At 36.7% G+C, this 13,807-nt stretch overlaps 1 protein-coding gene across 5 annotated transcripts in view; it reads left to right on the top strand.

The window, feature by feature from the left end:
* Positions 1-13,807, top strand: part of DNAH3 (dynein axonemal heavy chain 3) — a 232,424-nt gene that overhangs the window by 45,495 nt on the left and 173,122 nt on the right. For 3 of the 5 annotated variants that reach the window (XM_042240494.2, XM_015104112.4, XM_060405791.1), the window contains 3 exons: positions 1,098-1,221; positions 6,804-6,957; positions 7,715-7,859. In XM_042240494.2, coding sequence (XP_042096428.1) covers positions 1,098-1,221; positions 6,804-6,957; positions 7,715-7,859 — 423 coding nt within the window. Of the gene's footprint in view, positions 1-1,097; positions 1,222-2,503; positions 2,612-6,803; positions 6,958-7,714; positions 7,860-13,807 lie in introns of those variants that run through there. The other 2 variants (XM_060405789.1, XM_060405790.1) reach the window with 2 other exon arrangements.

Below are 13,807 nucleotides of genomic sequence, written 5' to 3'. Positions count from 1 at the left end.
ACCCCATTAGAGACACTAATTCCACACTCTTATCCAGAGAAATTTGAATCAAATGATGAGAATCTTATTGGTAGACAAAAAGAAATATCTAGGGACTTGGCTGGTTCTTAGATGCCTGTCTTTCCCTCTTATGTGTGGTGTTCCTAAAAAAGTCTCTTTCAAATGCAGAGTGCTTTTGTAAATGGGTAGGTTTCATTCATCTATATCTTAATACAGTCCTACCTTTGAGGAAGCCAGGGCACTTTCCTTCATGCTCCTGCGTATTTTAAGAGGAAAGAAATGGTTGGGACCCTTCATGGCTTATTGAGCCAAGTTAGGACTCAATAAGGACCTAACTTTGTAAGGACCAGGTTCTGAAGGAAAAGCTAATATCACCTCTACAAGTCACATTTCAGAACATTTTTCCATCTGGAAATACCTGTGAATTATCTGGTGTCCACCATGGTTAGGGAGGAATTGTTATGGGAGGGAGAAATAGGGACTGGAAGTGAAAAATTGGTCCCATAACCATCCACCTGCACATTCGTGAGCTGTACTCTTGACCATGTGAACACACACTGGAGTCCCTCATTGTGGTCTCTACCCCCTAAATTCCCAAGAGTACATAGGAAACCCAGGGCATTTTAACTGACCAGAGCCATAAAATGGGTAGGGTATCTGGCATTGATATTGCCATTGACCTTTAACCCAGACTGAAATTCAGATGAGGTGAAATAGTTTAAAGAATAGTACCAAACTTTAGCTAGGATTCTACTCAGACCTAGCCCAAGAAGATAATGAAGTGCATAGTGGTTAGAACACAGGCTTTGGAGTTGGTTAGTTCTGGGTTTGAAATCTGCTCTGCTGTCTCCTAGCAGTGTGACCTTGACCACTTGGCTTAACTTTGTTTCCCATCTGTAAAAACAAAGATGATCATACCATCTACCTTCTAGCCTGGCCCTTGGTAAGTGCTCAGTAAATGTTGGGTAACATTCATCAATAATGGGCCCATTCATTAATTGCCACCCCTATACTCACTTCTGTTGACCTCTTATTCTGCTGAATTAATTCACTGCAAACTGAGCAGTGTCCTAGAGCAGACTGTGTGTGTTTTGCAGAAGAGGATATCAAACTGAACAGCACTCTGTTCCTCTGGCCAGACCAGATTGAAGATATCTTTGAAAACAGCCGGAACCTTCTGCTTAGCAAGAGGGATCAGGCAGAGATGGATCTCATTAAAAGGTACAGGAATGATGTTTAAGAAATGATATCCAGCTTTATAATATGCTATATGTTCCTGGTTCTGTCTAGGGCCACTCTCGATCCAGCAATGCGTGGGTGAAGGCTCATGGCAATTGGTGGAGAAGGAATTTCCTTTTGTTTCCCACTAAGGGATATTCTCTGTAAGCCTGCTTCACTGTAGTAACTCCAACCAATGCCTTCCCTCCCTTCCTTGAACAATTGAAATTTAGTGCCGCAGAGAGAAAAAGACAAAAATAGTAGCATATAAGAGCAGCCTTACAATAATAATAGCAAAATTGTCAGCCTTACATTTAAGACCATGGATCTGTGAGATATCAAGACAGGGATAATAAAACATGGTTGGTAGCTGAAAAATTGCCAGTTTTGCAGTTGATCTCATTCAGTGCTAATCTGCCTGTACTCATTTTTTCATTGAGTATTATGGCTTTTTACTATCTGCTGTGTGCTCTATTCTAGACACAAAAGTGTCTTTGACTGCTAAATAAAGATTTTAATACAATGACTAAATATCACATACTGAAGAAGAGAATGGGAGATTGCACTCAAGGATAATACCAAGAGAGGAAGTTGCTTGGGACTGTTGCTTCACAACAACCTTTGCCCAGCAAAACAACAAAAGAGATATATATGTTTGTTTCTATCTACAGCCTTCTTCTCCCTCTACCTAAATGGCTGCTGTCCCCAGAACCCAGAATTTAGCCCAATGAATAGATACCTTTTAACAAATGTTCTTGTTGTTGTTCAGTTACTAAGCTTTGTCTCTCTGCAACCCCATGGATTGCAGCATGCCAGGCTTCCCTGTCTTTCACTATCTCCCAGAGTTTGCTCTAACTCATGTCCACTGAGTCTGTGATGCTATTCAACCAACTCATCCTTTGTTGTCCCCTTCCCTTCCTGCCCTTGATCTTTCTTAACATCAGGATCTTTTCCAATGAGGCAGTTCTTCACAGCAGATGGCAAGAGTATTGGAGCTTCAGCTTCAGCATCAGTCCTTCCAATGAATATCCAGGGTTGATTTCCTTTAGGACTGACTAAAGGAAATCAGTCCAAGGGACTCTCAAGAGTATTCTCCAATACCACAATTTGAAAGCATCAGTTCTTCAGTGCCCAGCCTTCTTTATGGTCCGATTCTCACATCTGTACATGGCTACTAGAAAAATCATAGCTTTGATTATACGGACCTTTGTCAGCAAAGTGATGTCTCTGCTTTTTAATATGCTGCCTAGGTTTGTCACGGAGAAGGTGATGGCACCCTACTCCAGTACTCTTGCCTGGAGAATCCCAGGGACGGGGGAGCCTGGTGGGCTGCCGTCTATGGGGTCGCACAGAGTCGGACACGACTGAAGTGACTTAGCAACAGCAGCAGCAGGTTTGTCATTACTTTCCTTCCAAGGAGCAAGCATCTTTTTTCCTTTTTTAGAACAGTTTTAGGTTCACAGAAGAATTGAGGAGAAAGTATAGGGTCCTCCTATACTCCCTCACCCCTTACGCATAGCCTCCCCCCTCAGTGGAACTGAGTTTTGATACCTCACCAAGACGCAAAACCATTTTAAAAGCTAGATGAACAGGAGCAAATTTCTTCATCTTTTTTGAGCCTAAGTGTCCTCATCTGGAAAATGGGGATAGTAGAATCAGTCTCAGTTCATCTCATTTTGTGAGAGGTGTCATTGTGTTAAGGGATGAAATCAGATGGTCTGAGGTGATGCCTAAGTGATATCCAGCACATGGCAGGCATTCAAGAGCAGTTAGCTTCTTTTGCACATTAGCAATGACTTCTTTAGGGAGAAAAATGCTTCTTAACTTTCAAACCACTACCTGTAAGCAGACTTTGAGAACATTACTCTATGACCATTCACAGTAACTGTTGAAGTTAAGAGGACTGAGAGGTGGCTCTGGAAGAAATTGGAACACGTGTCATTTATGGTGAGAGGAGAGTGCCAGACTTCTTGGAGAGGGGCAGCTCAAGCTTGACCCATCACTTGGTATCTGAGCTCTCAATCACAGAGCTCAGCAGAGAAGCAGCTCTATGGACACCTGCAACCCTGGGCTCAGCCCTCTGTTTAGTGAACTCTTAAATTTCCTGTCCATCATTTTTGCATAAATCCTGCGAAAACCTGTAAGGAGGGCTTAGAAATACTCATTTATTCATTCGTCTTCTATGAGAACAGTCCCCTTCCCTCTCTGAGACTTAACCTTATTTTCCCAGGCCACAGTAATTTTTTTTACTTCAATGCCAATTTCCATTTGTTGTCCCCATCCCTTCTCACAATTTCTATCCACCTTCCTCTGTCCACTCCATGCATGGTTGGCTGATTCCTGCAGTCTCTAGCTTTCAGCTCCTGTGTCTGTTGGATCCAGAAAGGCAGGGCCAGTGGAAAGCCCTCTCGAGGTCGGAGAGTGGCTGCTGTGCTGCTTCTCTCCCTCCGTACTTGTTCCTGGGGTTCTGGCCAGTAGCTGCATCCCTCCGGGATAACAATTCTTTCTCCTCTGTGTTTCCAGTTCTCATTGTCCCCTCAGGCCTAGGGATCATAGTGACTTCCCTCTGAGGTTACTATTCTCTGGATGCTTCATTCTCCTCTCTTTGTTCCTGTAACCCTACCCACATCTCACCTCTGTAAGTAGTCCCTTCATTGAAGTCTCTTTCTTTGAACATCAGAGTAAATTATGTTTCTTGCCAGAATTCTTAACAATATAACATTTTAAAATTATTGCAGTATTCTCCCACAGACTTCAGGTGATCCTAGGAATAGAACTCAATTTACTTAACCAAATTTCCCGAGTGCCTACTAATTACTAATGACATACTTATATATATGTATATACTATGGATTTGAAAGCACTTTAAGAAATTGTAATGTGCTAAGCAATTATAAAAAATTTAAAACAATACAAACTGTTATAAAAAATATTTTACAGTGATGTAATACACAGCATATGGAATATAGTCAATATTTTATAATAACTTTGGCTAATGTCTAATATCTATAAAGATATCAAATCACTGTACTATACAACTGAGACCAATATAATATTGCAAGTCAACTGTACTTCAATAAAATTTGTAAAAGAGAAGTTTTAAGCGATAGGTAACTAATATTTTCCAATAATCACTGAGTTTGTATACTACTTCGCTCTGGGAAGAATTCAAAAGTGGTTTTATCAGGGATTTATCTTTGTGTGTAAGTCTGTATTTGGCATCTAAAAAGAATTTTAATGATGTGAAAAGGCAGTCGGCAGCACCTAATTGTGTGGACAACAGGAGAATCAGCTTTCCTCCCATTTTGTTCCACTCAGTGGCAGGTTCCAAGGGCCTAAAAGTAACCTGGAATGTGCATGACAAACATCTCAGGAATGTGAGCTGCTCTTTGCCATGAGAGTGCATCTTGTGAATAGAAAGAAAGGTGTCTTAGGGAGAGTACCCAGATTGTGTTCTGGGGTGTCCAGGGAGAACATAGTGCTTTGCAAATAGCAAGTTCTCACTCTTTTGATGAATGAATGAATGAGTGAGTGAATGAATGAGACTTTTTTCCTAATAAGGATATTCTCTGAAATTAATACCTATCAGAGTATAAAATCACAAAACAAAAGCAAAAACTTAATGCTATGTGTCTCGTTGCACTTATGTTTTCTGAATCCTTAAAACTTTGGTGAAAAATAAACATGAGAGGCAGTAGCCACCTTGCCTGCTTTCCTCTTGGGTTCCTGTATCCATTTCTCTTCTCTGAGGATACAGAGAAGAAAAGGGACATGGGAGGTGGAAGATAAGGCGGATAAGACAGAAGCTCTATGAAGGAAAAGAATGGGAAAATGGAGCGCAGTGGTTGCATTCAAAGGGCAAATCCAAGAAGGGCTCATGTAAATGTAACTTGAAGAATGAGAAGGAGCCCATTAAGGCAAGACTGGGGAGGGAGAGAATAGAAGGATGTCCTATTCTATTGCAGGTATCAAGCATAACCAATGGCTCCAACTTGAGACTACCTTTGCCTATAAAATGAGAGAGTAACATCCCATCACTTTTGCCATATTCTTTGTTAGAAGTGAGTTGCTAGCTCTAGCCCAAACTCAAGAGGACGGTTATACAAGGATATAAATACCAGGAGGTGTGGCTCTTTGAGGACCTTACCAGAGGCTACTTACCACATAGTGTAGTTAGAAATAAATTCAAATCAAACCACTGAAAATTAACTCTTTTAAATTATTTTTAAGAAAAAAAAAAAGAACATCAAAACTGTGTAACAAAATAAAGTATTTTTAAGATAATAGCCAAATTTATGTTACTATAGTTGTTCTCCATGGCAAATTCCCCTTATTCATTCAATGAATATTGATGGCATTATGCCAGATGCTTCTTCTAAGTGCTGGAGATTCAATAAGGAATTAAGGAGATTAAAACTGCATTGGTAGAGTTTAAATTCTAGTGAATGAGACTGAACAATTTTATAGTGATTATTATGTACCAGGCTCAATTTGAGCATTTTGTATATGTTAGCTTACTAGAGCAGGCACTTTATCCATCCCTGTTTTATCTGAGGCCTAAAGAGTTTAAAGAACTTGAACAAGATCACATAGCTACTGTGTAGCAATGTAGGGACTTGAACTAGTCAGTCCAGCTCTAGAACCTATCCACCTAACACTATGCTAATCTACCTCTTAGGAAAAGGGAGAAATACATTTGAGAACTGCTTTGTTGATAAATATGAATAAAGTAGATAAATCTCTGGAATAGTCTCCCCTGATCACTCTAACTAAAGTAGCTCCTCACTTCCGTCCACTAGGCATTCTGCTCTGTTCTGTTTTCTTCAGAGCATTTATCACTATCAGAAATATCTTATTTCATATTTATCTAGGTATGGTTTTATCTATCCATCCATTCATTCATCCATTCATATATGTTTACTGTTTGGGTTTCCCCAAACTGAAATACAAACTCCATAATGGTAGGGAGCTTAAGGGTGTACTTCACAAATATATTCCTGATGCCTAGAGCAGTTCTTGGAATTAGACATTTAATAATAAGTATCTAATAAATAAATAATATGTATATGCATGAATTTTATACATGTATATATTTTATTAGGGCTTCTCTGGTGGCTCAGTGGTAAAGAATCCAGCTGCCAATGCAAGAGACACAGGTTCGATCCCTGGATCAGAACAATCCACTGGAGTAAGAAATGGCAACCTACACCAGTATTCTTGCCTGGGAAATCCCATGGACAACACTAGCCTGCCATGCTACAGTCCTTGGGGTGACAAAAGAGTCAGATATGACTTAGCAACTAAACAACAACATATATTAAATAGCATATATATTATAATACATATTTTATATACATTTACCTGTATGAGAAACATCTGGAAATATTTAACCACCGATAGGTTCACAGCAGCTGTCTCTGGGAGGTAGGATTACAAATTATGTATAATAGCATATATTTGTAAGTTTTACATCTAGATCATATTCATCTAGTATCAGAAGATCATATTCTCCCCAGGCTTGAATATGGCTGAACAGTGCTGATAAATGGAAAATCCAAATATGATTGGATTGTCTTTACTTTCAGGTGCTCAGAATTTGAAGTGAAACTTGAGGGCTACAGCAAGGAACTGGAAGGTTTTAGGAAACGTGAAGTAATGACTACAGAAGAAATGAAGAACAATGTTGAAAAGCTTAATGAGCTTTCAAAGAACCTAGATCAAGCACTGGTGGAATTTGAGGTTCGGGGTCTTGGGATGGGCACTTATGACTGTACCGCTCTGTTGGTCCTTGGTTATGTGTTTTCCTAACATCACCTGTCAGGTGGATAGTATTAGTTGATTGACAGGTTCTTTCTCTGGTACTATCAACTACCTTTCCCCATACTCCTACATTATATCAGCTTTGTTAGTCACTGAGTACATAAAGAAGAGTTATTAATATAATGGAATAATTGCTGACATGTATCAAGCATGTATTATGTACATAATGTACAAAGGACTTCCTATGTGAAATGTCACTTAATATCCATAATAAGTCTTTGGGGTAGGTACTATATATTCATTTATCTCTATTTAAAATGGGAGAACTAAGTCTTGGAGAAGCTAAGTAACTTGCCCTGAAGTTGTCTACAGTAGTAAGTTCTTTAATCATTAAAGTTCTTACCTTTGAGCACAAGAAGGTAACATTGTGTTAACAGTTAAAGTACATATAAAAATTCGTGAAAATGGGTATATGTGTTACTGTGGAAGCAAAGATGATGGAGCAAGTGGCCAATTATTGGAAAGTTTCACTCACTGATCTCAGGTGCCATGACCCTCAGAGGTAACAGAGAGACCTTCTTGCTTGAATTCATACCTTATTTTCTGGTCTTACTCTCCAGATGAACATGCATCTTCCTCAACTTGGTTTTCAAAGCGCTGAGGAATTTGCCATGGTGGCTTCTGGGGTTCAAAAGAACCACCCACCCAATAAACAGCATCCCCTTTTGCCCTGCAGTTGATCAATAAGGAGGAGGAGCTGTTGGAAAAGGAGAAGAGTACCTTCCCTCTTCTGCAAACTGTGATGACCAACAAAGTGCCTTATGAGCAGCTGTGGGTGACAGCCTATGAGTTTAGCACCAAGTCAGAGGAATGGATGAATGGTATGCCGCAGTTTCACTCTACTCGGACAGAATGGGAGTAGGGTAGCAGAATCAACCCAGCCAGTTCTGAAATAAGACTGGGACTTCAGATTCTAGCTGGACTTTTTATCATATTCTCATATTCTGGATTAAGGCAACAATAGTTAAATTTTTCTGATGTGATAACGATGGAAGGTGGGGATCAAAAAGCTAGACCTGTAGCTAGGATATATTAGAATGGGCAACCACTCAAAGCCATGGATTGGATAGTGACTCAGAGAGGCAAGTGGTGGGAGGATAAGATGGCAGCTCCCCTATTATGCTGATGCTTTATGCCAGGGCTTCAATATAATAAACACAACTATGAGGAACACCTTTGTTGCCAATTTTCTGGATACAATAATGATAATTTTCTTAGGATAAATTACTGGAAGTGAAATGGCTAGATCAAAGAAAAGGTTGTAATAAAAATAAAAGGATTTTAGAATTTACTTTTATTATTGGTATTGCTTTCCAGAAAAGTTATGTTTTAATTTAATATTCTTCTAGCAGTATTTGAGTGCCCATTCCTCATACCCTCAACAAACATGAGAAATAAGAGCTTTACTTTTATTCTCAAAAAAGTGTTTTTTTCTTTAATAGAAGTTGAATGTTTATTGATCAATTGAATTCCTTGTTTAATAAGTCTATTTATGTGCTCTCTCACTTTTTTCTATTAGTAAACCACCTTATTTAAATAATTTTCCATTTTGAATAATATTTTTATGGATGCATTTTAGTTTTTCAAGTACTCAATCATATCTACACATTTAGAATATTTTACCTTATTTATCACTTTCACACCTCTTTTAAAATTCACTTTTCTGTGTTAACTAGCACTTCCAAATTAAACAGTAGTTATAATGAACACCTTTGTCTTATTCCTGATTCTAATGGAATTCTTCTAGAATGTCACCTTTAAACATGATGCTTTTTGTTGATTTGAGGCACAAAATATTTATGGTGTTAAGGAAGTATTTATAATTTAGCATGTCTTTTTGTTAGATATAATATATTTAAAATTTTTATATTTTGTTTATCAGTTCCAATGACTTCAATAAACTTCCTTGTACTACTCCTTCCTAATCACACTCTCTACAGCCTTAACACCTAGCAACTATTGATCTCTTCATTGTTACTACAGCTTTGTCTTTTTGAGACTGTCATATAAATTCCACTTTCTTTTTCAAATTATAATCCAACTTTTACAGCACCTTTGTCTTTATATCTCTTGTATAAAATTTTAGAATCAGCTTATTCATTTATATATGAAATCTGCTGGAATTGTGATTGGAAATATATTACATCTAGAGATCAATTTGGAAAAGAATTGATATCTTTACCACAAAATCTTCCAATCCATGGACATTGCACATCTAATTATTTTGATCTTCTTTGACTTCGTTTTGCCAATGTTTTGTAGGTTTCAGCATATAAATTCTATACATGTTTTGTTAAATTTACATGTATTTCTTTTTATTTGTTGTTGTTCAATTGCTAAGTCATGTCTGACTCTTTGTGACCCCTTGAACTGCTCTACACCAGACTTCCTGTCCTTCACTATCTCCCAGAGTTTGTTCAAACTCATGTCCATTGAGTCGGTGATGCCATTCAACCATCTCATCCTCTATCACCCATTTCTCCTCTTGCCCTCAATCTTTCCCAGCATCAGGGTCTTTTCCAGTGAGTCAGCTCTTCACATTAGGTGACGAAATATTGGAGCTTCAGCTTCAGCATCAGTCCTTCCAATGAATATTTAGAATTGATTTCCTTTAGGATTGACTGGTTTGATCTCCTTGTAGTCCAAGGGACTCTCAAGAGTCTTCTCTAGCACCACAATTCAAAGGCATTAATTCTTCAGTGCTCAGCCTTCCTTATGGTCCAACTCTCACATCTGTATGTGATTGGAAAAACCATAGTTTTGGCTATATGGACTTTTGTCAGCAAAATGATATCTCTACTTTTTCATACACTGTCTAGGTTTGTCATAGCTTTTCTTTGAAGGAGCAAGCATCTTTTTAAGTTCACAGGTATAGTCACCATCTGCAGTGATTTCTGGAGTCCAAGAAAGTAAAATCTGTCACTGCTTCCACTTTTTCCCCATCTGTTTGCCATGAAGTGATAAGACTGGATGCCATGATTTTAGGTTTTTGAATGTTGAGTTTAAAGCCACCTTTTTCATGCTCCTCTTTCACCCTCATCATGAAGCTCTTTAGTTCCTCTTCACTTTCTGCCATTAGAGTGGTGTCATCTACATATCTAAGGTTATTGATACTTCTCCTGGTGATCCTGATTCCAGCTTCATCCAGCCTGGGATTTCACATGATGTACTAAACAGGGTGACAATATATAGCCTTGACATACTCCTTTCCTAATTTTGAACCAGTCCATTGTTCCATGTCTGGCTTTGACTGTTGCTTCTTTTCCTGCATACAAGTTTCTCAAGAGATAAGTAAGGTAGTCTGGTATTCCCAGTTCTTGAAGAGTTATGATGTATATTTTATACATATATTTTATATAAAGCTATGATACATGTATTTAAATTTTGTTGTGTATATTAAAACAATTGGGATTTGGCAGCATTTTTTTAACCTATTTTAAAATTAATTTTGTTTTCTCAGTGTCAAGTTTTAGAGTTCTTTGTATATTTCAGACAGCAATCATTTATCAGATATATGTTTTGCAGTTTTTTTCTACTAATCTTTGGCTTATCTTTTCAATCTTTTGACAGTGTCTTTCACAAAGCAGATTTTAATTTTAATAAAGTTTAGTTTGTCATTTCTTTCATAGATCATGCCTTTAGTTTTGTATCTAAGAAGTTAGCACCAAACCCAAGGTCCTCTAGATTTTTCTGCTATGGATCTCTGCTGTGTATCTCCTAGAATTTTTATAGTTTTGCATTTTACATTTAAGTCCATGATCCATTTTTATTAATTTGTGTCAAGGCTGTATACTTTGCATCTACATTAGTTTTTGCATGTGGATATCTAGTTATTCTAAAACTATTTGCTGAAAAGTTTCGCTCTCTTTTTTATTCCCTTTGCTTCTTTGTGAAAGATTAGGTGACTATGGTGGGCCTTATTTCTGGGCTCTCTATTTTGTTCCACTGACCTATTTGTCTCTTCTTTTACCCAAAATACACTTGATTATCATAGCTGTATGGTAAGTTTTGAAGCTGGATAATGACAGTCCCCCAACTTTACATTTCTCCTTTAATATTATATTGGCTATTCTGGGTCTTTGCTGTCTCCACATAAACTTTAGAATCAGTTTTGTCAGTATCTACAAAAAAAACTTGTTGGTATTTTGATTGGGATTGTGCTGAATCCATAGATCCAGCGGGGAAGAACTGACATCTTGACAACATTGAATTTTCCTATACATGAGTAGTAATTTTTTTCTGCACTTATTTCCTTCTTCCTTAATTTCTTTCATTAGAGTTCTATAGTTTTCCTTATACGGACAATGTACAAATTTTGTTAGGTTTATGCCTAAGTGTTTCAATTTTGGAGGGTGCTGACTCGATGGACATGAGTCTGAGTGAACTCCGGGAGTTGGTGATAGAAAGGGAGGCCTGGCGTGCTGCAGTTCATGGGGTCGCAAAGAGTTGGAGACGACTGAGCAACTGAACTGAACTGAACTGAATGTAAATGGATATGTTTTTAATTTCCAGTCCACACTGTTTGTTAATAACATATAGGAAAGCAATTAATTTTTGTGTATTAACCATGTACCCTGCAACTTTGCTGTAGCTATGAATTACTTTCCGGAGATTTCTGTTTGTTATTGATTCTTTCCTATTTTCTATGTACATGATAGTGTCATATGCAATTAAAGTTTTGTGTCTTCTTTCCCAATCTGTATCCTTTTATTTCCTGTCTTGTCTTACTGTATTATCTAGAACTACCACATAATGATGTTGAAAAAGGAGTGGTGAGAGGGGACATTCTTGCTGTGTTAATTGACCATAGCTGTATGGGTTTATTTCTAAGATCTCTGTTATGTTCCATTGATCCATGTCATTTCTGTGCCAATAATCATGCTCTTTTCATTACAGTAACTTTGTAGTATTGTCTGTAGTCTGGAAGGGTTATGAGTCCCACCTTATTCCTTTTCCTCTGGATTTCTTTACCAATTCTGAGTCTTTTATGGTTCTATATAAATTTTAGTATTGTTTGTTGTAGTTCTGTGGGGATAAAAGGTCATGGGTACTTTGATAGAAATCATGTTTAATCTATAGATTGCTTTGGATAGTATGGCCATTTTAGCTTCTTTCAGTCCAAGAGCATGGGATAAATGTCTATTTCTTTGGATCATCTTCAGTTTCCTTTATGAATGTTTTGTAGTTCTTAGTCTTTCACCTTCTTGCTCAGGTTTATTCCTACATATTTTATTTTATTTTTTGGATGAGATTTTAAAAGATTTTAATATTTCTTTCCTGATATTTCATTGTTAGTATAAAGAAATGCGACCAATTTCTATATGTTAATCTTGTATCCTGCTACCTTGCTGAATTCATTTTTCAGTTCTAGTAGCTTTTGTGTGGAATCTTTAGGCCTTTTTATATAGCGTATCATGTCATCTGCATATAATGACAGTTTTACTTCTTCCCTTTCAATCTGGATACCTTTCATTTTTATTTTTCTTGTCTGATTGCTATGCCTAGGACTTCTAATGTTATACTGCATTAAAGTGGTAAAAATGGACATCTTTGTCTTGTTCCAGATTTTAGTGGGAAGCCTTTTCACTGAATATTATAAGGGTTGTGACATCTCACAACTTTTGATGTTAATTTTTATTTTCATTTACCTCAAAATATTTTAAAATTTCTGTTGATATTTCTTTTTTGACCATGTGTTATTTAGAAGTATATGGTTTAATTTCCTAAGTATTGGGGGATTTTTCTAACTATCTTTTCTGTTATTAAGTTATGAGAATAAAAATTCTTGCCTCAGTTCCAATATTAGGGAGAAAGTATTCCATCTTTCACCATTAAGTGTAATGGGTTTTTCGCTTTTATGTTTTTAAACCACTTTTTTTTTTTAATTTTAAAATCTTTAATTCTTACATGCGTTCCCAAACACGAACAAAACCACTTTTCTGTAGTCTGAATGACATATAAAAAGCTGTATATACTTAATATGTATAAAAATATAATGATAGTGTAGGTTTTCATACATGCTCTGTATCAGGCTATGGACATTCTCTTCTATTCCTAGTTTGTTTAAGGATTTTTATCATGAATGGATATTGGACTTTGTCAAATGCTTTTTCTGCTTCAATTTACATTGTCATGTGATTTTCCTTCTTTTGACTGTTAGTATCATGTATTATATTGCTTGATTTTCAAATATTAAATCAACCTTGCATTCTGCTGATAAACTTCACTTAAACATGGTGTATGATTCTTTTTATATATTGTATCTTTATATATATATAAAGAAATGTGCATATTTTTCCTTCTTTGAAAAAAATTTTAATATTCTAGTTCTTAACAAAATTGTATGGGCTGATAAAGTATGTTATTTATTAATGAAGTTATATGAATAAGTTTATTTTTAGTCTCAGCAGCCCTGAAAGAAAAGTGTTTTTGAGTTAATTAGCAACATCATAATATAAGAGTTAATACTAATTTGAAATACAAAAGGAGAAGAAAGCAGCAGCATGGGAAGACTGAATGTGAAACCCAAATGTTAAAAGATATCTGGGAAAGAAAAAAAGAAAATGAATGTTTTGGCAAAGTTTTTTTTAATGAGATATCATTTTCTGCTTTAAAGAATATCTATTTTTAATATTCAACCTTGCATAAAATCTCTCAGAACTGTACAATTAACTCCCATGTTCCTATTCACCCACGTTCTCCAATTGTTAATATTTCACAGCATTTGTGGAACACCTTTTGATACTTCTGTAATAGGATCTACAACTTA

This window comes from Ovis aries, chromosome 24 (assembly GCF_016772045.2).
Source record: "Ovis aries strain OAR_USU_Benz2616 breed Rambouillet chromosome 24, ARS-UI_Ramb_v3.0, whole genome shotgun sequence".
Taxonomy (NCBI): domain Eukaryota; kingdom Metazoa; phylum Chordata; class Mammalia; order Artiodactyla; family Bovidae; genus Ovis; species Ovis aries.
This window is presented reverse-complemented; position numbering and strand designations above follow the sequence as displayed.